The sequence below is a fragment of the Jatropha curcas genome, chromosome 9 (genome assembly GCF_041381405.1).
Source record: "Jatropha curcas cultivar XTBG-Jc1 chromosome 9, XTBG_Jcur_1.0, whole genome shotgun sequence".
NCBI lineage: Eukaryota > Viridiplantae > Streptophyta > Magnoliopsida > Malpighiales > Euphorbiaceae > Jatropha > Jatropha curcas.
Window position 1 is genome coordinate 2,628,112 of NC_143159.1, and position 25,505 is coordinate 2,653,616.

The 25,505-nt window shown below is 34.8% G+C and overlaps 5 protein-coding genes and 1 long non-coding RNA gene across 12 annotated transcripts; 2 read left to right on the top strand and 4 right to left on the bottom strand.

Annotated features, from left to right (window-relative positions):
- Nucleotides 1-377: 377 nt before the first annotated feature.
- HO2 (heme oxygenase 2) lies at nt 378-3,864 on the bottom strand. Of its 2 annotated transcripts, none has more exons than XM_089725728.1 (5): nt 3,248-3,864; nt 2,723-2,946; nt 1,380-1,487; nt 1,155-1,293; nt 378-661 (listed from the first exon to the last, which is right to left on the bottom strand). In XM_089725728.1, exons 1-4 carry the CDS (start codon nt 3,777-3,779, stop codon nt 1,201-1,203), a joined length of 957 nt encoding a protein of 318 aa, XP_089581854.1. In that variant the 5' UTR covers nt 3,780-3,864; the 3' UTR covers nt 378-661; nt 1,155-1,200. The 2 variants fall into 2 exon arrangements, with proteins under 2 accessions (XP_089581854.1, XP_012071692.1); XM_012216302.4 differs by having other exon boundaries at nt 378-698; nt 3,248-3,862.
- Nucleotides 3,865-4,222: 358 nt separating this feature from the next.
- On the bottom strand, nt 4,223-10,593 carry LOC105633901 (alpha/beta-Hydrolases superfamily protein). Of its 5 annotated transcripts, none has more exons than XM_089725723.1 (11): nt 9,636-10,592; nt 7,864-9,021; nt 6,542-7,696; nt 6,329-6,370; nt 5,770-5,846; nt 5,478-5,562; nt 5,273-5,356; nt 5,079-5,180; nt 4,832-4,930; nt 4,639-4,739; nt 4,223-4,572 (listed from the first exon to the last, which is right to left on the bottom strand). In XM_089725723.1, exons 1-11 carry the CDS (start codon nt 10,584-10,586, stop codon nt 4,548-4,550), a joined length of 3,879 nt encoding a protein of 1,292 aa, XP_089581849.1. In that variant the 5' UTR covers nt 10,587-10,592; the 3' UTR covers nt 4,223-4,547. The 5 variants fall into 5 exon arrangements, 4 of the variants coding, with proteins under 4 accessions (XP_089581849.1, XP_089581851.1, XP_089581852.1 ...); XM_089725725.1 differs by having other exon boundaries at nt 7,864-8,974; nt 9,636-9,851; XM_089725726.1 differs by having other exon boundaries at nt 7,864-8,978; nt 9,636-9,776.
- A 2,012-nt stretch (nt 10,594-12,605) lies between these two features.
- Nucleotides 12,606-14,941, top strand: LOC105633900 (patatin-like protein 2). Its single transcript, XM_012216602.4, has 7 exons — nt 12,606-12,909; nt 13,197-13,378; nt 13,486-13,675; nt 13,765-13,929; nt 14,017-14,319; nt 14,405-14,577; nt 14,672-14,941. The coding sequence occupies exons 1-7, from the start codon at nt 12,775-12,777 to the stop codon at nt 14,760-14,762; spliced, it is 1,239 nt and encodes a 412-aa protein (XP_012071992.1). The 5' UTR covers nt 12,606-12,774; the 3' UTR covers nt 14,763-14,941.
- Nucleotides 14,942-17,960: 3,019 nt separating this feature from the next.
- On the top strand, nt 17,961-19,251 carry LOC105633899 (patatin-like protein 2). The gene is made up of 4 exons (XM_089725915.1): nt 17,961-18,065; nt 18,224-18,385; nt 18,492-18,653; nt 18,726-19,251. The coding sequence occupies exons 1-4, from the start codon at nt 17,961-17,963 to the stop codon at nt 19,044-19,046; spliced, it is 750 nt and encodes a 249-aa protein (XP_089582041.1). The 3' UTR covers nt 19,047-19,251.
- Nucleotides 19,095-21,500, bottom strand: LOC105633671 (patatin-like protein 2). Of its 2 annotated transcripts, none has more exons than XM_089726248.1 (5): nt 21,280-21,500; nt 20,782-21,150; nt 20,539-20,700; nt 19,975-20,381; nt 19,095-19,450 (listed from the first exon to the last, which is right to left on the bottom strand). In XM_089726248.1, the coding sequence occupies exons 1-5, from the start codon at nt 21,415-21,417 to the stop codon at nt 19,393-19,395; spliced, it is 1,134 nt and encodes a 377-aa protein (XP_089582374.1). In that variant the 5' UTR covers nt 21,418-21,500; the 3' UTR covers nt 19,095-19,392. The 2 variants fall into 2 exon arrangements, with proteins under 2 accessions (XP_089582374.1, XP_089582373.1); XM_089726247.1 differs by having other exon boundaries at nt 19,975-20,450; nt 21,280-21,499.
- A 1,143-nt stretch (nt 21,501-22,643) lies between these two features.
- LOC149493437 (uncharacterized) lies at nt 22,644-24,970 on the bottom strand. The gene is made up of 2 exons (XR_016322668.1): nt 23,863-24,970; nt 22,644-22,970 (listed from the first exon to the last, which is right to left on the bottom strand). It is a non-coding gene; the product is annotated as an uncharacterized LOC149493437 (long non-coding RNA).
- Between the last annotated feature and the right edge of the window lie 535 nt (nt 24,971-25,505).

The following is a 25,505-nucleotide window of genomic DNA, read 5'->3' on the forward strand; positions in this document are numbered from 1 at the left end:
ATAAAGCTTTTTTTTTTTTTTTTCCATTAAATTTTGATCTCAAATAAGCTATTTAGCAATAGAAATACCAAACCAATCCTAAGAAACTTGACATTGTGGCCAACCGAGTTGCTGAGCAGGACTATCCTAAATGACCTGTTATACACCATTTCTACCATTTTCAGGATCCAAACAATAATGCAAGCAACTTGGTTGCAGGCTTGCACTATTATTAAGAGAATCTAGAAAAGCTACAAAGAAAAGAAGCTGAAACAAATAAAGAAATACTCACCTTTACAGAGTTGTGACTCCCACGCGAGAAATTGTCTCCCTAAACTTGCCTTTCAGCTCCTTTTGTAGGTACTTTTTTTGTGTTGATATGTTTTATTATGGTTAAGTTCTGTTTGAGTTTCTAATGTTATTATCATCAAACAACTTGGCTTTGTTGGTAAAGCAATTCATACAATACATATATTAGTATATAGCCAAATCAAGCCTTGTCGTTTGTACACTTGAGGATTCAAGAGAGACAATGGAGACGATCTTCCATGATACATGACCAAAAAAAAAGAAAATGCTGCTTCCTGCTCTGAAATTGCTGTATTTACGATATAACAGTGTCACTGAAGCGTAAGCTGTTCCGTGTCTAGAAATAAAAGAGCTTCCTTTTCTCAGTTATCTCCTGCAATCCCATTGCATTGCAAAGTTTGATCTTGCTCCTGCAAGCAGATGTTAAATCGACACAACAGGGAAATTGCTAACTGGTATATAAAATAAGAAACCAATCATTTATGATTCGTGTTATGAAAAAAAAAAAAAGTGGAGATTTTGGAAAATTTGGTGAAAATTGACGAGCAAATTAGACATTCAATATCATAGACAAATCTTTTTGATCCCAAGCCAGTGGTTTGATGGCTGTTTAATCATGAATGAAAATTTATGTAACAGTAAAGATAAGAGGGAAAAAATTTCTTTTCTTTCGTTTTTTTTTTTTGAGACAACTCTAGAATTAACTCTTCCTAACATTATAATCTAAGTGAATGGACTTCTTACCAATCGCACCACAATATCAGGAATCAAGGTTTAGGCCAAAAAAATAACAACGAAGGCACAAAGCACTGTGCATAGACATCAGATTAATCACAAAAGAATGATGAAAAAGAATTGCATCTTACCAAGAACAAACTGCCCAACATTGTTGAATGCGAAAACAACTTTTCTTCATGAGATGATCAACCGAACTATCTGCCCCAAATACCTGAATGACTTTGTTGCTTCTTTTAAACATTTGTTTTTCACATCTCGAGACCAGTGCTGCATAGATAGATTTACAAAAATCCAGGGTAAGTCCCAATAAAAGCTAATACATGCCACATCAAATATAGTCTCAAGTAGTCAACCTCTCCAAGCATATTAAGATTCTCACGTGTGCCCTTCAACAATTCTTGAACATCTCCATCCCATCTGTAGAATTCCAACTCTCTTCCTTTTAGGATCTTTTCAGAGACCTAAATTAAATTTGAAGAGTTTCAAGGGATGGTAAGGGTTTCTAGAAAAGAAAAAAAAATCCACGTTTCAAATCTGAATAGAAACAACCATTTAAACATTCAAAGCAACTAGATCAAGCAATAGAATGACAGTGCATTGATCAAACAGATATGAGACAACAACATGGTTCATATTTGGAAGAAGGCAAGGAGACATCGTGATTGATATAAATTTGCATATGGCATCACTATGCATCCCTAAATTAAACTTGCAGACTCAAGAGAGCACTAAACAATAAATAAAGCAGTAAAACTCCATGTAGAGTTCTTCACTGTCCATGACTTGCCCAAATTTTTTTGGGGCAGCTGCAGATGCTATGCCATTTTGTTTCACTGTACTATGATGGATAGCTATACCATGCAAGATCCATGTGTTCGTCATACAACGTTTGCTACTTCCATATGGATTCAAACACCTCTTCAATTCTTAATTAAGCATTACTGAACAAACTTGAAGCTAAGAAGCCAAATTATCTATGAAACAAGCGGCAGACATAATTCTCAATGAGCACATAGTTTGTCTGCAGAAAAGGTCAATTGTCTACTACCCAATAGTTCAGTTTTTCCTATATAACTAACTAAGATTTTTCCAAGGTATAACTGGAACTTAATTTATATCATTAGCTAAGTGGTAGTTGACCTCAAAATATTTTCCTTACCACAGTCACAGTTATCATCTTTTTGGTAGGTTGATACATATGCTACTGTATCAAGGATTTTAAGCAAACAAGATATTACTTTTCATAAAATGATCTGTGAGAACAAAGAAAAAACCATATTTCACCGAGAAATTCTTAGGCCTACAAGATTAACTCGATATCCTTAAGGCTTATAAGCTCAAGTTCTGAAATTGCACATGTTCCTCTTAATCAAGATCACTAACTACAACTCAAAGACACACCAATAAACCTACCTCACCATCATTATACACCTGCTATATGTGAGAAGTATATATTATAAAAATGACAAAGAAACTCTTCTCTGTAGGCTCGATCCAAAGATTTTAAGACAGCAACAAGATACTGCTTTTCATAAAATGGTCTGTGAGAACAAAGAAAAACCATATTTCACAAAGAAATCCTTAGGCATCCAAGATTAACTTGATTTTCCTAAGGCTTATAAGCTCAAGTTCTGAAATTGCACACGTACTGTTTAATCAAGACCAAAAACTATAACCCAAAGACACACCAACAAACCTGTCTCGCTATCACTTGACCTCCTGCTATATGTGAGAAGTATATATTATAGAAATGACAGAGAAACAAAGGAGCACTCTTCTCTGCAAGCTCATTTAAATACTTGGCATATGAAACTCCAGGAGCACTGGGTTCAGGAATAGCAATATCCTGTTGGCTAAACCACTCAAGGTCTTTTGCAATCCCCTGTGATCGTTCCAATCCAGTTCTTCTAAAATAGGTATCTGTAATGAAAAGAGATATTAAATTGGCTAACTTTATGAACTGCAATTCTAGGCAGCAGAAAAATTCCCAATATTAGTTACTTGGTACAATTATGACAGGAATAGTGATGATGATTTACCTAACAACCAAGACAGCTAGACATAATTTCGTTGCCACAGCCCAAGAATAATTGGTAATTCTATTTATGCTCTTTCACCATAATAACTAACGAAGCAGGGAAGAACAGGATCGTACACTAAATTTTACAAAAATTAAAAGAAATCATATACTTGGATAAAAAAAGTATACACGTATACTCACAAGAAACGTCATCGGATTTATCTACAATGCGCTCGATAGTGTCGAAAACGAGTTTGCTGTCAACCAGATACTTAACGAATCCTTCCATACTGGCAACCCAAGTTTCCCCATCAAGCGCACCCTCTTCTTCTTTTTCATCTAATTCGTTGTTGTTGTTTTGTGAATTTCTGGACTCATTATCGTCTTCGTCATCACTGCTAGCGGACTTGTGGGTATATTTTCCTTTGAGATTGCGAAGCCTCATAGCAACAAATCTCATTTCTTCAGTGATGCCCTTTTTCTCTCCTGGGTAGGGCTTCCTGTATCTCTTTCTCTTTTTAATAACTGGAGGACCCATGTTTTGTGTTGTTGTTGTTGTCGTAAAAGAAGAATTGGAATTGGAGCAACACATGATTAAGGGGCTTGCTGCAATTCTCGTTCTTGTCAAAATTGGGCTTATGACCTTTGATTGAGAGGAATGGAATACTGTGTTATTTACATGAGGCTCCATTGGAGGAGCCATTGATATTGTGGTTAAGGAGAACAAACACATTGCTAAGACTTAATAACTGCAGTCGTTTGAACCATTAACGTCTTTCCTACTGCTTCTGCTGGAACTAGTAGATTTTGATGACGAGGGTTTTACTCTTGCTTCTAATGGGCTACAGCTAAATCTAAAAGCCGCTCATATCAGCCTAGGCTTCTAAGTCCATTGGATCGAACTCAGAGTCCAATGGCCTTTCGTCTTAAAGACAGAACCGCAAAATTTGGCACTGTGACAGTTATATTTACCAAACAGTAAATATGAATTTACCGAACAATCTCAACGGCACAACTGCTATAATAGTGCACAATTTGTTGGCAAAAATGGTCTAACCATTGAATCAAATACAAGGGCACAAAATTTGGAACTTTTCCAGAATCCAACATTAAAAATTATCATATTTAAGTTGAAACAATATTCATAGACCTTATATTTTTCTCAACAAAAACAGCTTAGCAAGAATGCTTTCTTTAAATTATTTATTAATCCCTTGTTTTGGGAATTAAATATTTGAAATTATATACAACACCTACACCAACTACGTGCAGGCTTATTTACAGAAGCAATAATACATGATAAATGATGTACAAAGTTAATTTACAGATTTAATCTGAAAAACACGAGGAAAAAAAATGTGAAAAAAGAATTTTCTTTCCTCTCTAACTGAAAAAGAATGCATCGTCTCGTCAGCAAGCTTCATCTCCTTTAGTTCAGTAATCTAATTAGTAGCTACTATGAGTTGCTGATGAATTGCCCTCAAGAATGTCAAATTTTGTTTCAATCACCATGCAAACTAACCATCCTGCATGATAATCAACGTCAATTTTCAAGTATATAAAATCACAGTGAAGCATCTCATTTTGAATACCGGGCTGTTAGCTTGCGTAAAAATTCTAATGTCTCAGTATAGGAAGGATCATCCCGGTTGATTGGCTTGCAAGAATTTATATGATCTGTTGACTCCAACACCTGTTTCCAAGATTGGAAAAAGTGAGCCAAAATTTGAGAAAAACCCAACATCAGACCCAGTACATAATAGTTATTATGATAAAAACACCTACAACAAGATCACCAAATCCAGGGTATGCTGATTCTATAGGTACAATTTCCATCCTCCAGGCCCATCCTCCATACCCTTCAACAATTGGAGTTACCTTTGTCTGCAACGCAAGAACAGATACCATCAGGCGCAAAAGGCAAAAACATACATGCAAACAGATACACAGGGAGCAGAGAAAAAGGAAGAAAGGGATTTGAGGGAGGATGAGGAGAAGAGCACAGGCATCAAAATTCAGGTTTATATATTACTTCACAAAAACTGAGGACTTCAACCAGTCTTTTCTTGTGAAGTTGGCGGATGAAGTCATTAAGCTCAACCAGTCTTGGGGAACCACTTCTTAGCTCCCCTATCTGTGAATCAGCAGGTACTATTTACTATCAGCATGAACCAAATCATAGGAACTTATTTAACTTTAAAATTATGTACTCAATTGTAGACTAACAGTCGGAGCGGGGCGAAACACGAGACCCATTCGCCAAGGCATGTCTGCTAGCTTACTTCCAAAGTGTGGACAGCTGTAGAAGACCTGAAATAAAGGTAAAATATCAAGATTAAACAATCTGACAGCCTCAGCCAATAATTTAGAGAAAAAAAAAAATTGAAGCATCGTAATGTAAATTGCTATCAAATCATCAAGTGAAGCTTACAATTCCAACAGTGTTGTTTACAAGGTTACTAATATTTTCTGCCTTTGCTTCATACAGCATCTGCTTAACAACCAGCCCTCCCATGCTGCAAAAAATAGCAAAACAATATCATGCAAAAGAACCATAAGCCTAACGAAAATAGGTTTATTAGCACTGGAAATACTCAAGGGCCCTCAAAAAGCTTGCTGGTAAATAGTTTCATCCGAAGAACAAAACAGCAATAAAATCATAACAAATAGCAAGATGCTTATAACTTATTTGAAAGAAACACGAAACACGAATAATTTCTTACCTGTGAGTCACAAAAACAACAGGCCTGTCCCCAATGCCTGCAGCAACAAGCTTCCCCAACAGCATGGAGCTGACTTCCTGCATGTAATAATGTGGACATGGAGAATGGTATCACAAACAGACAAAACTCATGTTCAAAACAAAAGGTCACTGGAAAAGCAAATGTTAGAATGAAAGAGACTGCTAGTCCTCTTTTTTTTTTTTTTTTTTTTCTTTTTTCTCTGGGTGGTGGAGGTGGCTTTCATCGCTGAATGCAAATCTAAAAAATAGATATCCAATCAGCTTTTACAAAGAAAATTATGTATCATTTTAGCACAAATCATCATATGTTCAGCTTGCGTTATGATCAAGTTGGAGCTATCACTTTAGTAATCCTTAATCTTGATAAGCATATCCGACTCCCTATCTTATGTCAACTGATGTTAGTTTGCAATAATTTGCAAAAATGTGCTAAACAAGAATTTTTGTATCTTTGATGAACAAAATTTCAGCACGCAGGATAATGCAGCCAAACAAATCCAAGTGGGTATTGACAATACTGGATTGGAAAGCTTACGTACCTGAAGAGGCAGGGTAGCTCCAGACCATTGTGTAAGATTCGTCTGCGCCAAACATTCAATCAGGGTTAAACAGAAAGAAGGAGCTAAACCAAGAGACCACATCAGAAAAAATATAACCAGGAAAAGCTGAAAGAAATGAAGTATATACAAATTTCAAGAGGCAACATCAGAGAAACACCTTCCGAGCTAAACCAAGAACTTCTTGAGACAAACCTTGTATTTCATGGTAAACATGCGCACTTGAGGCATGTCAACAGAAAGCCATTCTGCTGGCCAAAACGTTCCAAGCTTCCCAGCTTCCTCATCAATCTTCTCTACCAAGCCAGATTTAGTTGAGGTTTTGTCCTCAGATAAGCGCCAAGTCTTATAAGGCCCACCACGCAAACCATGTACAAAAATAACATCTAACTGAGGAGCCTCTAATTTAGAGCTATTCTGGGATTCATTGGCAGTAGTAGAACGTTCTCTTAAGTCTGAAGCTCTCCTTATGGATGAACCATCACCATTATTAGAGTCAGTCTCAGCCAACAACAATGCATTTCTTTCAAATGCCTTACTATCCATATTTTGACAGAGTTTCCAGTGAGGCAACTCTGGATTAATCAAAAATATCATGTCATTATACCGAGGACAGCTGCTGTTTCTGTTTGTACATCCAGTTTCAGGAATTTCACTGTTTACATGGTCTCTGCTAGAATGGTGACAACAAAATATGTTTAAGAGTGTTGCCCTAGCATAACTTTGTATCTTGCAATCACTGCAACCTGGGATCTTACCATTAGCACAGTCTTCAAGCCATTTACACCAAACTTTATCGGTTAGAATTGCCTTCTGGACTTTTGGAAGGTGTGAAAGGACAGTTAACAACCTAGCTGCATGCCTTCTAATGTGAGCTGTTGGTGGAACTCGCACGCTAGATGGATCATTAGTAGCAGCATTAGGCATCTCACCAGAAACATTTGAAACCCGCTCCTGTGCCTCAAGGACTCTAGATGCATCATAAGCTTCCAGAGCAGAGAGTCTCTCGTAATCATCACACAACAAAAATCGCCTCAGTAAGCACAAGACCCCAAATTCAGCTACCTTGTCTTGACATAAAGAATCCTCAGAACAAAGTTCAGTCAGTGCTTTGATCCCTTTAAGTGTTGCCAATGCAGAATCTGCCACATTAAACTTAGATACAGCATCTTTCTTAAAGTTTTGAAATGGTACAACAAAAGGTTGCAGTGAAAGAAGATCTGCCAATGGAAGTGTATCAACAGAATCAGTGGTGGCTCCCAGCTGATTCCCTGCTAGATTTACAACAGCGCCTGCCAGCTGATTAGCAGTTTGTGTGGCGAAAAGAATGTTGGACTGATCAATTTGAGTCTGCAAAAGTTAATAAGCCTTGTTGAGACAGATATCATATTGAGATGATATAGGTACATTCTAGCTGTATATGCCAGATTAATGGACCTTATTGAAGTAAAACCAGGTTAAACTTTTGCATGCAGCATCATCCTAATTTAAATGAAATGATAGAAGTATTCACAAACCTTCACTTTCTCACTTTTAGGCTGAGTGACTCCCTTAATAGATGAAGCTTTGCTGGAAGTGAGAACCTCGTTTAGCAGAATGGCTAACCATCCTTGAGAAATTGGTACAGAAGATGGCCCATGGTCTTCAAGAATGCATGAAAGTATTTTTGTGGCTGAAGATCGTATTGTGTTAGATGAAACTTTTGCAAAAACCCAAGAAAGCAGAATGCCAGACCACTTTTGGCTCTCTTCAAGAGATAAATGTATATCCCTGGTAGAAAGCAACTCTAAAGCTCTTGCTAATGCTTCTTGCACTTGCTTGTATTTTGTTGTCCGCTTAACTGTGTCTCTCATAAGCTCAAGGCCCTTTTCCATCACTATCTTCCGCGCCCCTGGGCTTCTTTCAATAGAAAGCAAAAAACCAGATAAAGCCACCTGAGCCAAAGGAATATCCTCATTTTTACTTGCCTGAGAGACAGTATTGAGAAGACTGGAGCTCCAGTCAGAAACAGAATCATTTAAGGGCAGATTACGGTCCTCCAAGAGCAACCGAGCTACCAAGCTTCCATGCCATTTCACAGATCTCTCAGGCGCAATTAAGGCAGTCATTACAGCTTGCCCATCCTGATCCAATTCCTGAATATGAGATCTGTTGACCTCAGATGCCATAGCCCAATTGGCTAATGCCCATGCTGCAAAAGGCACAGCAACATGTTGACAATGTAGATCATCCCAGAGACCAGGAACAACAGCTGAAGACAAATTGTGTGCCAGGGAACTATCTTGCTTCTGTAACAAGCTCAGCATCTTTGGAGAATGACTAAATTTTTCCACGTGACTAGCATTAGAGTCCTCCAACTCTGTCAGCCCATTACTTCTTGCAAGCCCTAAAACTGTTGAGCCTTCAAGAATTTTAATTCCAATACCCTTCATTCCCCTTCCACCATTGTCATCATCTTCATTTTCATGTGGCCCATCCATATGCAAGCCACCTTCCTCGATGACTTCAATGGCTGCAGCAATATCCCTTGTTTCAGCATTTCTGGGCAAGGATGACTTGAAAGGTACCTTTGCTAAACTATCACAGTTGGACGTTACAATATCCATGATAGCAGCCACAAGCATGCTCCTGCCTTTCAAAGAATCACACATATCGAATGAACTACGTATTGAATGCTGTTCCCACAGAAATGCAATATATCAATGGCAAAAACACAACTTGGAATGAAAAATAAGAGCAAGAGAAAAAGCTTGAAGAACTCAGTGCCTAAACAAAAAAATGACAAAAATGAAAATAATGCAACAATGAATCTTTAAAAGTTAATGCAATAATTAATTTCTGTAGAGACTCACATGCCCATTGTGAGATTGACCTTTGATCCAAACTCTATGGATGGTTCTCAACCCAAATCAATACATGCCACACTAATTTTCATTCCCCCAGCCTTTCTTTCTTTTTCCTTTTTTTTTCTTTTTTCTTTTTTTTCTTGTTGTTGTTGTTGATAATCGGCTATCTTAAATGTAACAATGAAATGATTATCAAATGCACAGAGCTACAATTCTCGATTCTCCTCGACCCACCACCCTTGTTGGCAAACCTTATTTTACATATGGCAATAATGCGAATAATATGATTTTTACTAAAAAATTGGATATAGTTGAAATGAAATCACAAGTTGGCAATAATTGCAAATTTAATTGGTTCAAGAAAATCCATAATGCACAAAGCGCCATTCAATCATTTAAAAATGTGACTGGTACTAAGGCAAGAAATTTCCATAAAAACTGACCTTCTTTGGCTGGCAAGAAAATATAAAGCGTAACAAATAGGGCACAGCGTGAGGCCTGCCAAACACATCTGCAGACACATTAGGATCTGCAATCAAGTAAGCAAGCGCCCTCGCCGCCTCAGCCTGGGTGCCACACCGATCCCCACCAACTGTCACCGTCTCGAGCAACCAATCGACCACCTTCCCGTCGCCCGCCGCAACCAGCGCCGCTCTGCGGGTCCCATTAGCCGCTGCAATATCGGCCAACAAGGCCGCCACCCGCAACTCGAATCCCACCCTGACTTCGTGGTTGGCAGAAGAAAGCACAGACCTCAGCGACTGCCATAGCACCGATGCGGCAACGCCTGTTTGTTTGAAATGATAAAAAACTCTCCTAAAAGACTCATTCGATTTAGAAATCGCATGTTCAATGGCGGCATGCAGGGAATCAGAGTCATGACTGTGGTTAGGTTCTGCCGAATGTCGGTCAGTGGGAGAGAGGAGAGCGGCGGAAGCGATCACAGCGGATAAGACAGCGGCGGAGAGACCAAGTACAGAGTAACGAGAAAGAGAGCGAGAAGTGTTACCGGTTGTTGTTGCGGCGGTCAAAAGAGCGTTATGGGTTACAATTGACGGTTGGGAAGGGATATGATTGGGATTTATGAGATTGTTTGGGGTTTCAGCGGAATTCGTAGAAGAAGAAGAGAAGGAGCGGGGGAGAGGAAGGGGGAGGCGACGGTAGCGTCGGGGTCTTGAACGGAGGCGAAGCATAACTCTTCTATTTTTCCGTTGTTTACGAAAACGAATAGAATCTTTTTGTCTTAGTCGTTTCTTTTCATGGTCTTCTTCTGTGAAAGGATTTTTTTTGGAGGACAAGTAAAGTCGCTGGAAGAGAAGATGGCGGATGGCGGATGGCGGATGGCGGGACGCCGAATCGCGATTTGTACGCTGTATAAGAGGGAATTTTCCCATACAGGATGCGGATCTTTTCGACCGTGGACTATTAATCATGGGCTTAAAAGGCTTCGTCTAGCCAAGGCCCAAATTCTTAATTCATTCTCTCTTGACTCAAAGAAGCCTCCTTGGAGCCCAAATGGGAATAAAGGCCCAAATGAACTGTTACTTTGGAGTATAAAGTATGGTGCAGAATTCAAAGTATTGATACATATATTTTTTTTTACTGTTTAGATTCAAAATATTTAAATATAAGTTACTAGGTTTAAATATAACTAAATAACTTATTATTTAAAAAATAAGTCATAAATTAAAATATTGAATTTTTTTATATTATCTGATTGTTATTATTAAATATAAAAACATTTATATTTATTGGGTGAATTTAAAAATAATCTTCCCAACGACGCAACTCTAAAAAATAAAAGCAAAAAACAACTATCTAGTATCAAATTCAATTATTAAATATAAATTATTTATAATTTTAATAAATAAATACAAATTTTATTTATCCTATTATCAAAACATTTACAATACCTCAACATTTATAATATGACATCTGATCATCTTTTCAATATAATATTTTTTAATTAAGAGAATTAAATTATATAACTTAAATTTTTGACTTAAAATATCTTTTTTTTTTTTTTTTGTAATACTAAACTAATTGTTCTAATGTATATATAATATATATCAAAAGATTGAACCGTGGTTAATGAGTAAAAGTCTCATAAGCTATAACATTTTGGTCTAACAAAATCATTTTATACTCGTTTAGAAAATAGAATGATAGCAATAATTTTCATTTAATATTTTATATATATATATATATATAGATAGATATAGATAGATATGAAAAAAAGAAAGAGGAAAACAAAAAAACAGGCGTCATTCTGGATGTTGAAGGGGAGTGAAGAAGAAGAACGATGTCGCTTCTTTGCCTAACTTCACCTAACAAATCGAAATACGGTATCTGTGTTTTACATGTTTCACGCATGTCGTCGCCTCTCACAATCATGGTTTTATTTTGTATTTTTGTGCTCAGAATGTCTTTTGTTTGTGTCGATTTACAGTTTGTTGCGTATTTTATTTGATATATTGTGCATTCATAGTTGTTATCACGCACGTAAGCTTCGTCAATGATCATGCATGAACAAGGGGAAAACGACGACGTCAACAATACATAGTCTAATACTTATATAATATAATTTACACATTATGAGCAAGAGTCAATTAGTTAAATCGTTTTCACTTTTCTTCTTAATATTATATGTATATATTATCTCCTCATTATCTAAAAATGATTTATGTATAAACTCTATTAATTAGGTCATTTACGGTTAGATTTACCTATGCAAAATGTATGAGTTCACTCATGAGTCAAATCAATGAAATTATAGATTTTTAAAAGTTTAATTGATGTATTTTTTAAAAGCATATTGAAATTATGATTCTTTTTTTTATTATTTTTTGTTTTTTATATCATGTATTGAAGTTATTTTAGAAGGATGAATTTTATCAAATTAAGCAAAATCTAGTAATTAAAAAAAAAAAAAAAAGAAGAAGCAAGCTTAACATGAAGTGCTTATTATTTGATTAGCCCTTGAATGCGGATGATGAACATTATATGAAGGAGAGCTAACAGATTCTTCAACTCCATCAATTTGGGTAATTGGTTTTATTCCAGTCTTTCATTTTGTAATATTTTATTACCTCATTATATTCTAACCTACAATTCACGTGCGGTAGTCTCACCTACTAGTATACTTTGCTGTTCTGTAAGAGGAACATATTCAAATGTCAAGCTTTCAAGTTTATCCCTCTCTCGATAAACCTTGCACTTCGATTTTATACAAGTTCAAAGAAAGTATACAACACCGGTCAAATTCAATAAAGATTCAAAATGCATCCATTGGCATGCTTAAAACATGGAATTGTAACTCATGAGTTGTACAAATCCATTGTACGCACATGAAATGAGAGTTCTATAAATACCCATGTTCCATACAAAACTTAAATCACAAATATAAGCTCTTGTCTAAGGCTCTACCTTGCTAGTTAAAGTTTTCCTCAAAGGATCTTATACATATATATAGATACTATCTTTTTGCAAGCTATAAATATCTTAGAGACAATATATAAGATCATAATAAAGGTCTTAAATACAGAAATATTAATTAGTCTGTAGTTTGATCACCAATTCCTGATGGAAGGAGCAAATGCAGCAGCCCTTCAACCTCCAACTTATGGAAACCTAATCACTGTTCTAAGCATTGATGGAGGTGGAATAAGAGGCATTATCCCCGGAACCATACTTAGCTTCCTAGAATCTCAACTTCAGGTATACCCCATGTATAAATTTTCAAGTTAGTCTCAAATACATTGCATTGAATGCTTTTGAAAGAGATGGAAATCCATTGTTAGGTTCCACTTATATTATAAAATAGACACTCGATTAGTATTAATTTGAATATTGTTTAATATATTTTTTCCTTGGGTGTGCATTATGCGGTGTCTCCATCTGCTAATCTATGTTCAAGTCAGGCTGGTATAATGGTGTTATTATTATATATTTTTCTAATTTGTTAATGATGATATTAATATGCGCTATTTTTTTCTTTGGTTTAGAAATTAGATGGTGAGGATGCAAGAATCGCAGACTACTTTGACGTCATTGCCGGAACAAGCACCGGCGGTCTAGTAACCGCCATGCTTGCTGCCCCAAATGAGAAGAATCGCCCCGTGTTTGCTGCCAAGGATATCAAGGACTTCTACCTTAATGAGTGTCCTAAGATCTTTCCACAACGCAGGTTAAAAATACATATTATTATTATTGTTATTATTATTATTATTTGTTTTAGGCTGGTCAATCATAATTAATTAACGTGCTCTTTGTTTGTAATTCTCAAACAAACAGTTGTGCATTATTTCCTCAAACGACAAAGGTGATAAAAGCAATATCTGGACCAAAATATGATGGGAAATATCTGCATCGTCTCGTTAAGGAAAAACTAGGCAACACCAGATTGAACCAGACATTAACTAATGTTGTAATTCCAACATTTGATATTAAAAGACTCCAGCCAACCATCTTTTCCAGCTACCAGGTTTATTTAATTACTTGAACTTGCATTAATTTATTAAACTCGTCAGATTAATTATTAACAAATTTTTTCAAATACTAATTTTTTTTCAGGTTAAAAACAAACCATGCTTGGATGCTCTACTGTCAGACATTTGCATTTCAACCTCTGCAGCACCAACTTATCTTCCGGCCCATTATTTCGAAACCAAAGACGAGAAGACAGGGAAAGTGAGAGAGTTCAATCTCATAGATGGTGGCGTTGCTGCAAATAATCCGGTATAACGGAGTTATTAATTTCTTATAACCAATGTCTGGTAAATGAACTTGTGTCTAATTATAACAATTAATTTACCCATGTGTCAGACTCTAGTTGCTGTAGGCGAAGTCACGAAGGAAATTACGAAGGGAAGCCAAGACTTCTTGGCTATAAAGCCAATGGATTATAGAAGATTTCTCGTCATATCATTAGGAACTGGGGCACCAAAAGCTGAAGAGAAATATCATGCCCATGACGCAGCAAAATGGGGTGTAATAGGTTGGTTAACAAGCAACGGCTCCACACCTTTAGTCGATGTTTTTACACATGCAAGTGCTGATATGGTAGATTTCCATATTTCTGTGGTTTTTCAAGCCCTTCGTTGTGAAAGTAATTATCTTCGGATTCAGGTATTATGCATCAGATTGATTATATTATCTTGAAAATAATAAATTCATAAAAAATTAATCGAAATATTTATAAAATACTTTGCAGGATGATACGTTGAGCAAGACAGTTTCATCTGTAGATGTAGCTACAAAAGAGAACTTGGATAATCTTGTGAAAGTTGGTGAAGGGCTGTTAAAGAAACCAGTTTCGAGGGTGAACTCGGAGACTGGAATATACGAGTCCCTTACTAAGGAGACTAATGAAGAGGCTCTTATAAGGTATATTTCTATGTTCATAGGCAGCTTTATGATCTCTATAGCTAACTATTATTGTTCGTAAAAATTAACATTGCATCTGAAAACTATCTTGTAGGTTTGCCAAACTGCTTTCTCAAGAGAGGCGGCTCCGCCATGCTAAGTCACCACATGGAAAAATGCCGAATCATAGTGACGATAGGATTTGATTTCTGATACTTGTATTTTTATTGTTTTATACTTTAAATGTACAAGTTAATTAAACGAAGGGCACAAATGCCCTTCACTTTAATTACGATTAATTAATTCTTTATTTGTTGTTAGTATTGAAGTTGAATAATTCCCACAATGGGATGAAAGTATTGTAATGTTTTTCTTTAAATTCTTAATTTGGGTATGTAAATTAAATAATCAATCCCACTCATGCAAGTGTTGTTAATTTGAATAATTATTTTATTACTAGTTTACTATTTATTTTATCTCTTACTCATAATATTTTTTTTTGCTTACCATATATATGAGTTAGCTCATCCTCTTTAATTCTCTCCCTCTTTCAAATTATGGTTAATAATATTTTGAGATGAGAAAGACTTATTAGCTATGATTTGTCTAATACCTTTAATCATGTATCAAATCAATAAAAAATAATTTTTTATTATAATGAGAGTATTTTTTATCATTTATTGAAAAAATATAAATAAAAATAATTTTTAAAAAATCTCTATTTCCCTTGGTTTATTTTTTTTAATTCGTTTAATTTATGTTTGAATTTATAAACCGAATTAAGACAAGAAGAATCCCTTAAAAAATACAACTATAATTTTCATAGGAAAAATTACCATTGATAGCCCTAGCAAGTACTAGCTAAGTCTTTGGATGCAAGAACAATTGGCGTCCAATCCAAGTTGTCTTCACGTTCAACTAATTTTCAATGCAAATAAGGAAACGGTCAAATAATATTTTCCAACAAAAAAGTGATTAATCATTACTAAATGTATGTATTAATTAGGTTAAAATATTTTAACAACTAGGTATATGTTATCTTCTTACAGAGTTGATCATTGGAACTATATTTTTGTGGTTTCATCACAAAATGACAATGATGGCATTGCCAAAGGGTTTGTAGACTTTTCCATATATGACAAATTCCAAAATAATACTATATGACATGAAAATGAAATATATATGGAAGCATTATGTGAGCATTTTGGACCCAAAAGTGGGGTACAATAGATATAACCAAAAATGAAAATCATACCTGAATTGACATATTATTTGACAACTTGAAAAATAAAAATCGGTAGCTTTACTGTGCCAACCATAGTTCTTTAATTAATTTAATTAAGACGTAATTAATTTTCCAATAAAAAGTCAGACCTAGATAGTGATTAGTACCTACCAAAAGTTCTACACGTACCATGTTTTTTGCTTTCTTATTGGTTTCATTTTAAGTTATTAGGATTTTTTTTGTATATATAATCTGATTCATATCCGGTTCTTAGAATTGATTAACGGATTGACGTATACGTAATTCTTATTCTCTGTCATGGATCCATATAAATGCCCCCTCTATAAAGATTAGGCAAATCTCTAATACATATGAGGATTATAATCTATGAGCATTTACGAGCTTAAGACCAAGCAGTAGTTAATTAATTGCACATTATTTAAAATTTTCCTTTTTCTTTTTAAAATTTATCTATTATTTATAATATGTCCTTAAATGAATTTTGTAAATTTTTTAAATTTTATGGATAGTATATATTATTTTCATTCTCATCCAATAAGGTGAATCAAACAATGATTCAAAAAGGTCAGGAAGAAATTAGCAAAGTAAACAAAAGGAACTCTAATGATATTTAATTCTTGGACCATGCACTGCATATGGATAGAAGGAATCAAGTAAATAGTAAATATCTATATGTTGATATGGACTTCACATTATTAATTAAGTAATTAATAATTTGAAGACGGGAAGTCATGATGCCTCGTTTATGTGCAGTTGCAACGCATCATTGCTGCGTGGGGCCGTCGTCGGCGACTTTGCTGACAACGACGACTCAGTTTCATGTTTGAACAAAATTCAGCGCAGGTCCAAATCACAAAAGCACGAGTCATTAAAATTTATAAATGTCCCAGAAAAGTTTTAATTTGAATCAAATGGTATCAGAGTAACTTTCAAATTTAAACCTATTTCCTAATATAATACAAAAATATATTTCAATTCAATTCCAAAAATTTAAGAATTATCTTCAACTGAATCAAATCACTTGGACCAGTGAAGCCATTAACAAATTGTCCAATCTAGTTTTAAAAAATTAAGTGCTTGTAGTGGTAAGAGAAACCATTTTGCTAACGAGTTAACATTCACCCTTGGTTTCCTATGAATGTTTACTTCTCTTTTGTCGGCATGCTTTAAGCTGGACAGCCTTTTTTTTTTTTATGTCCAATTAGCGAGCAAATTGATTAACAATTTATATATAGGATTATGTGGAATCCATGTTTATTTAATTTAATTATATCCATTAAAAATAATAATTATTATATATCCATATGCATGATCAACATATGCATATATGTTAGCGCCGGCATAACGAATTGATCATAGATAAATTCCTAATTATAAGTATAGCTTTGGAATTTCAACACGTTATTGTGCTAATTGATATTTTGACGTTATCATTCTTATTTATTCTAGTTTAAGACATCGTCACCGTTGTTGTTAATAGAAATGTTCATTTTTCTTATCAATTAGGAGTAAATTTCATTGGAGAACACTCTCTAAACATGTAATCGCATAACTTCGTCGCAATTATAAATTAAAAAATTAAAATAATGTGCAAGGCAATTTTAAATCTTTTAGATGCATTACAAGACATTTCTCATTACATTAATCATTCAATTAATGATATGGATAAACATGGTGCTAAAAGAGAATAATTAGTGCGTTATAATAATTAGTCCTTGACCTTATTTTCCCACCTAAAAATCACATGGGATTCTCACCTACAATTCTTCATATAGTTGAATCACGCGTTTGGATTCTTGACTTATGTTTAATGGATAACATTTGCAGCCGGACAGAAAAATATTCAAGAAACTAATGAAAGTACATTCAAATTTGGTTTCATGCACTTCTTTAATTTACTGTTAATTCTATATTTTTATTGCTCTTTCTCACTTGTTAAAAAGAAAAAAAAAAAAAAAAAAAAAAAAAAAGAGTACGTAGACTCAAATTTGGTTTCTTGTGTCCTCGGAAATTCAAGAATTAACGCAAGAGCCTATAAATAACCTGTATCTATATATATATGCAAGCATGGTTTCATCATATATATTACAAGATCTTATACATAAAAAAACTCCTCATCTCTTACTTAATTTCTTTTAATTTCCTTGATTAATTTCTCATGGAAGGACCACATTCACCATTGCAGCCTCCAACATGTGGAAACCTAGTCACTGTTCTTAGCATTGATGGAGGTGGAATTAAAGGGCTTGTCCCTGGAACTGACTAACATGTTTTTATATGTAATTAATCTGTAATAATCGTGTTATCATCTTTAATTTTATGATTTTCCTTTTTTCTAAAAAAAAAAAAAAAAAAAAAAAAAAAAAAAAAAAAAAAAAAAAAAAAAAAGACAGTTGTCCATTATTTTGGTAAGCGACAAAGTTGATCAAAGGGTTAACTGGACCAAAGTACGATGGGAAATATCTGCATGGGCTTGTTAAGGAAAAACTAGGAAAGACAAGATTGCATCAGACACTGACAAACATTGTTATCCCAACATTCGTCATCAAACGGTTGCGGCCAACAATATTTTCCAGTTATGAGGTCAGAATCAGCTATTACATATAATAGTTATTACTTTTAATTTCTACGTTAATTATTGACTTAATCAATCTCTTTTTTTCTTAATCATTATGTGGATTAGGTAAAGAATAAGAAGCCTTGTATGAATGGTCTACTTTCAGATATATGTATTGCAACGTCAGCAGCACCAACTTATCTTCCAGCTCATTATTTTGAGATCAAAGATGAAAAAACAGGAGAAACTAGAGAATTCAACCTTATAGATGGCGGCGTCGCTGCAAATAATCCGGTACTTAATTAATTAATTATAGTTTAATCATAATTATTTTATTTTAAAATCTGGTGAAATTTATTGCATCAGGCTTTAGTTGCTATTGGTGAAGTTACAAAGGAGATGATTAAGGGAAATCCCGACTTCTTTCCGTTAAAACCATTGGATTACAGACGGTTTTTGGTTATATCATTAGCAACCGGGTCACCCAAATCGGAGAAGAAATATAATGCAATTAAGGCAGCAAAATGGGGTTTGTTGGGTTGGTTAACCAGCAATGGCTCGATTCCGTTAGTCGATGTTTTCACTCAAGCAAGTGCAGATATGGTTGATTTTCACCTTTCTGTAGTGTTTCAAGCCCTGCACTCAGAAGAGCACTACCTTCGAATTCAGGTTTTTATTAGGTTTTGATTGATGCTAATATTATATAATTTATAATATATAGTATATGGATGTTGATAATGCCTTGTAAATTAAACTTAATGCATTCATTTATAGTCCTTACAATAGGAAATTTTTCTCCATTAAATCAACACTTTGTCGTATTTATTTTCGCTAAAAAAAAAAAAAAAAAGATCTTGATGCTGTAGTTTGTGGTCGTCTAAACTGGTCGTCACTGATCAGAATTGCCAATGTTGCTTAGAAAGTCTTTCACGCGTTTGGAAAACAATTGTCGACAAAGTAAACATTTAATTGACGAATTGAGTATTCACGACCCTTCTTTTATGTTGCTTAGAAAATCCATGACAATGGTTTTTCAATGTGGTGATCTGGCTTCACGAACCTGCTTCTCCCTTGACAGCATTTTAGCCAACCTACATACATGCCACAAAAATTAAACCAAATCTAAAATTTTCTAACCCAAAAGAAAATTTGAATTTAAGAATATTATTTCCAATACTTTGATTTTATTTTGTGGGAGAAAACTTGAATTAGAATCCAATCATTAATTATTTATGATTTTGAATTTACATGTCTCATAATTTTTAAAAACACAACTCTATATTAAATACTTTAATAAATTAAAATATTAAGTGTATCTGATAGACTAGAACTGTTAGAAATACCATTTTTTGTAATTTTTTAGTAAAATAAAAATATAATTGTTATGCAAAAATTGATTGTTATTAAATGTAAAATAATTAAAATATTGCTTTAAACTATTATATTTATAAGGACTTAAATGAAATTAAATAGGAAGAATTAAACATGGCTAGAATTAGGAAATAAATAAATCTAATTATTAAAAAGATCTATTAATGGATTTTTTTTAAAAAATAAATTATACTTAATTTCTTTTTGTCAACACATATTTTTTTACATCCGTGTAGAAACTTACTTTATGAGGGAGTGTTCATTTGTAGCCTCATAAGCAGGCTCAAAGGCACCACTGTCCAAGTTGACTCTTCCCACTCGTTTCTTGAGTAACTCCTCACCTACTTTCACAAGATTGTTCAAGTTTTCTTCTGTTGCAATATCCACTGATGACAAGTTACCGGTTAGGGTATCGTCTTGAATTCGGATGTAATTTTCTTCAGAATGAAGAGCTTTAAACACAGTGCAGATATGAAAATCAACCATATCGCTACTAGCTTGCATAAAAACATCCGTTAATGGGGTTGAATGCTCACTCGTTAGCCATCCGAACAAACCCCACTTCGCCGCTTCAGTAGCTTTATATTTTTCTTCACATTTTGGCGAACCAGTCCCCAGTGAGAGCACCAGAAATCGGCTATAGTCCGTTGGCTTCATCGGAAAGAAGTCAGGATTTTTACCCATAATTTCTTTCATCACAGCATTCATAGCTACCAAAGACTGAATATATAATTTACCCGAATGAACTTAATTTATTCAGCATGTACATATAGATATACAATAAATTTGATGAAAAGGTAATATATACCGGATTATTTGCAGCCACACCGCCATCAATAAGATCAAATTCCCTTACTTTGCCTGTCGAATCTTTGGTTTCGAAACGATGAGCAGGAAGATAAGTTGGAGCAGCTGATGTTGCTATGCATATGTCTGATAGAAGGGCATTCATGGATGGGTTTTTCTTGGCCTGGAAAAGAAAATTAATTTCCTTCATAAAAACTCTTGGAGATATAATCAAATATTTAATTTCCACACATTTGTTACGAACCTCATAGCTAGAGAAGATAGTAGGTTGGAGGTGCTTGATATCAAACGTAGGGATCACAACATGAGTCAAGGTCTGATCAATTCGTATATCACCTAATTTTTCCTTAACAATGTTATGTAAATACTTGCCATCATATTTGGGTCCGGTTAAAGACTTGACTAAGTTCGCAGCAGGAGCAAATGGAGAGGTATCTTGGTGAAAGATTTTAGGGCAGTGCTCAGTGTAGAAATCTTTAATGTCCTTAGCCGCAAATAGAGGTTTATTTTGCTCGTTTGGTGCGGTTAACATAGCAGTCACCAAACCGCCGGTACTTGTCCCTGTAATTACATCAAAATAGTCTGCTAATCTTGCTTCCTCACCATCCAGCTTCTGCACACACCCATGTATAAAATAATATTTAATTTTTTTACAAACAATATATGTATATATATTATATGAAGATAATTTACGTGCAACATAGATATAATTTATGATTAATGAAGATTTTAATTTCTTTACCTGAAGCTCAGACTCTAAAAAGCTAAGAATTGTTGCAGGTATAAGTCCTCTAATACCACCGCCATCGATGCTAAGAATGGTGATTAAGTTTCCGAAGGTTGGAGGCTGTAAGGGTGATCTTGGAGTTGAAACTTCCATAGGAGATATTATTAATGGAGGAAAATGTATGTGCTAAGCTAGGGTATAGTACTGAAACGAAAGCGTAGGAAGAGGCTTGAAATATCCCAATGGGAAATTGAAGGTTATTTATAGACCAGGCCCTTCACGCCATCTTTGAATTTTCAACACATTGTTCAAGATTTAACTCATCCAAATTAACCTATTTGAATGGACATAAAAAATCTATCTAGTTCTGGGATATAACTCAATACTGTCATATTAGTTGACGATAGATAGATGAGAATGGTAGCTGGGTTTTGTCTACAAACGAAAATGTTGATAATTTATGTGAATGAATGTACGTAATTTCTCCATTTAAAGATGACGTGCCTAACACTAGCCATGGGACGCTAAGGTTTGAAAATTTTTGAATATAACATGTGATCATTCTCTTTTCTCTTTTTAATTTTAATATTTAAATCACATGTATTTTAATTGTTTTTTAAATCTCAAATTTAAATTTTCTAACAAGAGTTACATCGTGTTGTCTAGTTTATGATGTTATTTCAATTTATTGAGTCTTTCAAATCACAGTGTATTAATAAAAAATGGTATGCTTATTTTTTGATTAATCACGAGTGATGCTAATTTTCTTGAACCCTTTTACTAATTGGTAAGTGTTTTGACTGATATAGATTGATATGCATGGAACAGTGGTTATGTGGAGTTGTTAAAACCGGACCTAAGCAAGAAAGAAAGCTAGGTGGAAATAGAGCTGCACTTTTTGTATATGGTAATTTATTTTACAAGTTCATATTTCTTAATTTCTTTTGAATTATTTTAATTAATGTTTACTGTGTTTATTTATTATTGATGAATAATGTGATTTTTATGCAGCCATGGAGGCACTAGAGAACATGGCATTTCTATATTTTTATTGCTCTTTCTCACTTATTAAAAAGGTAAAAAAAATAAAAAAGAGTAGACTCAAATTTGGTTTCTTGTGTCCTCGGAAATTCAAGAATTAACGCAAGACCTATAAATACCCTGTATCTATATCTATATATATGCAAGCATGGTTTCATCATATATATTACAGGATTTTATACATAAAAAAACTCCTCGTCTCTTACTGTCACGACCCGTTTCCGTAAGCTGGACCGACACTAGAGCCCAGATAAACTTAAAGCCCCCGAAGCCCATAATAAACCTAAATTGATCTACTTATACCACACAATTTAATAGGAACAATAAGCTCATGTAAGTATACGAATTTATATAAACATTTAACAAATTCGGCCAAATCTCAATTTACTAATAAAATTTAATCAAGGCCTATTCGCAGTAAATCACATTCACAATATGGGCATACTGGTCACCTGTAGTTAATTATATGATAAATTATTTATAGCGTAATGCGTACTGCAAGGCCTAATTTAAAATACACAACTCTATAACTGCGGAGTTCAGCAATAATTTGAAAATAGAGTAATTTACGCAACCCAATTTGAATAGCAGAATTATGAATTTTACATTTGTAACTCTGCGGAAAAGATTGCAGAGCTTCAATCGAATCAAGAGTCGTCTACTGCCTGTGAGATAGAGAGGGGGTGAGTTTTGCAACTCAGTGAATAATAATAAATAATACACACCACATACAGTCACACAAAATGCACCCTAGTATACTGAATGAACACACAACAGTCAATCATATGGCATCATATCAGCACCCACAAGTAATATCACCTTCAGATAATCAAGCAAGTGGAAATTAGTCAGTGGCGTCACCGAAACTCCCGATGAGCCGTCCTCCCACATGGCTCATCCTCTCACGTGTGCACCAGGGAGCCAATCCCCCATTCTGGCCGACCGGTTTAATCCTCACACAACCAGTTCTCTCATTGTTTTTCCAGTCTCTCTTTTCTTTTTTTGTTCTTTTTTTTTATATATACTAACAGGAGGCAACCCGGTCGTCTCCATTAAATTTAGATCATCAGCGCTCACAAAAGGAGGCCACCCTACAGGCTACAATCAAATCTAGATTATCAGGTGCGCCCAATAAAGAAGCCAAACTGTGGTTTTCCATATCATACAAATCATAACGGTAGGTGCACACGGGGGCGTCGATCTCCCATTTACCCAGCTAACAGAAATCAGAATCAGGATCCATATAACAGTAACAATATATAACGGTAACGGTAATCAGAATCAGGATCCATATAACGGTAACGGTCTCACAAACCCATGGTGACCCACTTCATCCCAATTCCACACAAACAAAGCACAGAATATACACAACACAAGTAATCAGACAATGTATTCAACGTAATACACTAATTCCATCCAATTGTACAATCATACAAATATAATTATATAATAATAGTAACATAATATATTTAAAAGATACTCATAATATATTCATATGCCGTATATATAAATGCTATACAAATGCAATGCTGATATGCATTATTTATTATTACTCACAGTGGTGGAGAACGAATCTCTAGCTTTGATTCTGTCCAGGCGGAACACTAGACGGACCCGGGCGATCTAAGAAATTTAAACATGACACCGAAAAAATAATTATATCAGACAATATTTATTTATCACTCTAATAATCCTATTCTATATTTTTAATTTCTATAAATAATTTAATCTTTATAAGTAATTTAATCTCTATAATTAATTTTATTTTCTACTGAAATTTTAATAGCACTTCCCCTAAAATTTAACTATCCACAATTTAACTCGGTCAATCATTTATCAAGTTCTCACAGCCCATTTAATTTTTCCTTCCTCCATCCAAATAACAATATCCACACTACCTTACACCCATAATTTATAAATTCAAATTACCTGCCAATTAATCTACCTTAAATCCACATTTAAATTCCATAAATTTATTATTATCAAACTTTCCTAACAAATTTATGTAATACTAGAATTAAATTTAATTAGTTAAATATTTTAATTAGTCAATAAATCAACATTAATTCAAATTAATTTAACTACTCACAATTACTAAAATTACTAAATTTAATTAACCACAATTAATTAAATTAAATTAATAAAATTAATTTATACTCCAAATATAATTTTTTTTTTCGAATTTCGCTAGATCCGGTATTTTTATGCGTGCCGGATCGAAGAGCAGTGAACGCTGGTGGCCGGATCCGACTGGCAGTGGCAGAGAGAGGCGGAGACGACAGATCGGACTTGTTGGAGGCGCGCTGGAGCGACGGCAGTGGCAGTGGCAGCGGCGGGCTGTGGCGTTGCTGCAGAAGGCTGGTGGCGCGCGGAGGAGCAGAGGCGGGGCTGTCGAGGAGCAGCGATCGAGCGAAGGACTGCTGTAGCGCGCGGAGGAGTCCGATCGAGCTGCAGTGACGAGGAGCGGCGGTGGCGCGCTGGAGATCCACCCTGACTTGGAGGAGCTCGGCCCGCTGCGTCCCTGCTGCTCTGTCTCGCCAGGGACAGAGACGCAGTGAAGAAGAAGGGAAGAAAGAAAGAAAAGAAAAGAAGGGAGAAAGAAAGGAAAAGAAAGAAAGAGGAGGAGGAGGAGGAGGTGGTGGCGCTGGCAGTGTCGGCGGTGGACTGGTGGCGCAAAAATTGTAAGGGAGATGAGCGTTGAAGAACAATAAAAAAAGAAAGGAGATGTTTCTAGATGGTTTGGGCTGATTCGGTCCGATTCCGGTTCGATTCAGCCCAAATCTCGATTTTTGTTTGATTTTCGATTTTTCAGTTGGTTTTCGGCACGGTTTATCACTGTATGAATTTAAATAAGTAAACATATTTCCAGGCTGTCAATTTATTAAATTTAATTGGAAAATCTTTGAAAATAAAAATTCGGATTATTTCAGTCTTCCCCCCTTATAAAAATTCGTCCTCGAATTTTAAAAATAACAAGAAACTAGTATGCAACAGTTGTTTACGACAATGGTGGTTGTGCTTCACACATAATGTTGCATCTGCTAAGAGTTATTACATTCACATTCAGGAGAATACTTGTTCTTCTGAGCAGCTAGAAGGGTGATGACGAGATAAATATTTTTGAGTTAGTTAGTTAGAGTGGTGAAACTAATTTTTATTAAATTTATTAATTAAGACAACCCAATAAACAGACATGGGAA

Bases quoted from the DNA above. Each gene is read 5' to 3' on its own strand.
- LOC105633671 (XM_089726247.1), bottom strand. From the start codon at position 21,417: ATGGAAGTTTCAACTCCAAGATCACCCTTACAGCCTCCAACCTTCGGA. The intron at 21,151-21,279 runs GTAAAGAAATTA...GGGTGTGTGCAG, and splicing joins TTTTAGAGTCTGAGCTTCAG to AAGCTGGATGGTGAGGAAGC. The intron at 19,451-19,974 runs GTAAGTTTCTAC...GCATGTATGTAG, and splicing joins AATGAACACTCCCTCATAAA to GTTGGCTAAAATGCTGTCAA.
- HO2 (XM_089725728.1), bottom strand. From the start codon at position 3,779: ATGTGTTTGTTCTCCTTAACCACAATATCAATGGCTCCTCCAATGGAG. The intron at 2,947-3,247 runs GTGAGTATACGT...TTTTCATTACAG, and splicing joins TAAATCCGATGACGTTTCTT to ATACCTATTTTAGAAGAACT. The intron at 1,294-1,379 runs GTTGACTACTTG...CTATCTATGCAG, and splicing joins ATCTTAATATGCTTGGAGAG to CACTGGTCTCGAGATGTGAA.
- LOC105633901 (XM_089725723.1), bottom strand. From the start codon at position 10,586: ATGGGAAAATTCCCTCTTATACAGCGTACAAATCGCGATTCGGCGTCC. The intron at 5,563-5,769 runs GTAAGAAATTAT...TATTTTTTGCAG, and splicing joins GTTGTTTTTGTGACTCACAG to CATGGGAGGGCTGGTTGTTA. The intron at 5,357-5,477 runs GTAAGCTTCACT...CCTTTATTTCAG, and splicing joins TAAACAACACTGTTGGAATT to GTCTTCTACAGCTGTCCACA.
- LOC105633900 (XM_012216602.4), top strand. From the start codon at position 12,775: ATGGAAGGAGCAAATGCAGCAGCCCTTCAACCTCCAACTTATGGAAAC. The intron at 13,930-14,016 runs GTATAACGGAGT...CCCATGTGTCAG, and splicing joins GCGTTGCTGCAAATAATCCG to ACTCTAGTTGCTGTAGGCGA. The intron at 14,320-14,404 runs GTATTATGCATC...AATACTTTGCAG, and splicing joins GTAATTATCTTCGGATTCAG to GATGATACGTTGAGCAAGAC.
- LOC105633899 (XM_089725915.1), top strand. From the start codon at position 17,961: ATGGAAGGACCACATTCACCATTGCAGCCTCCAACATGTGGAAACCTA. The intron at 18,066-18,223 runs TAACATGTTTTT...TAAGCGACAAAG, and splicing joins GGCTTGTCCCTGGAACTGAC to TTGATCAAAGGGTTAACTGG. The intron at 18,386-18,491 runs GTCAGAATCAGC...GATTAGGTAAAG, and splicing joins CAATATTTTCCAGTTATGAG to AATAAGAAGCCTTGTATGAA.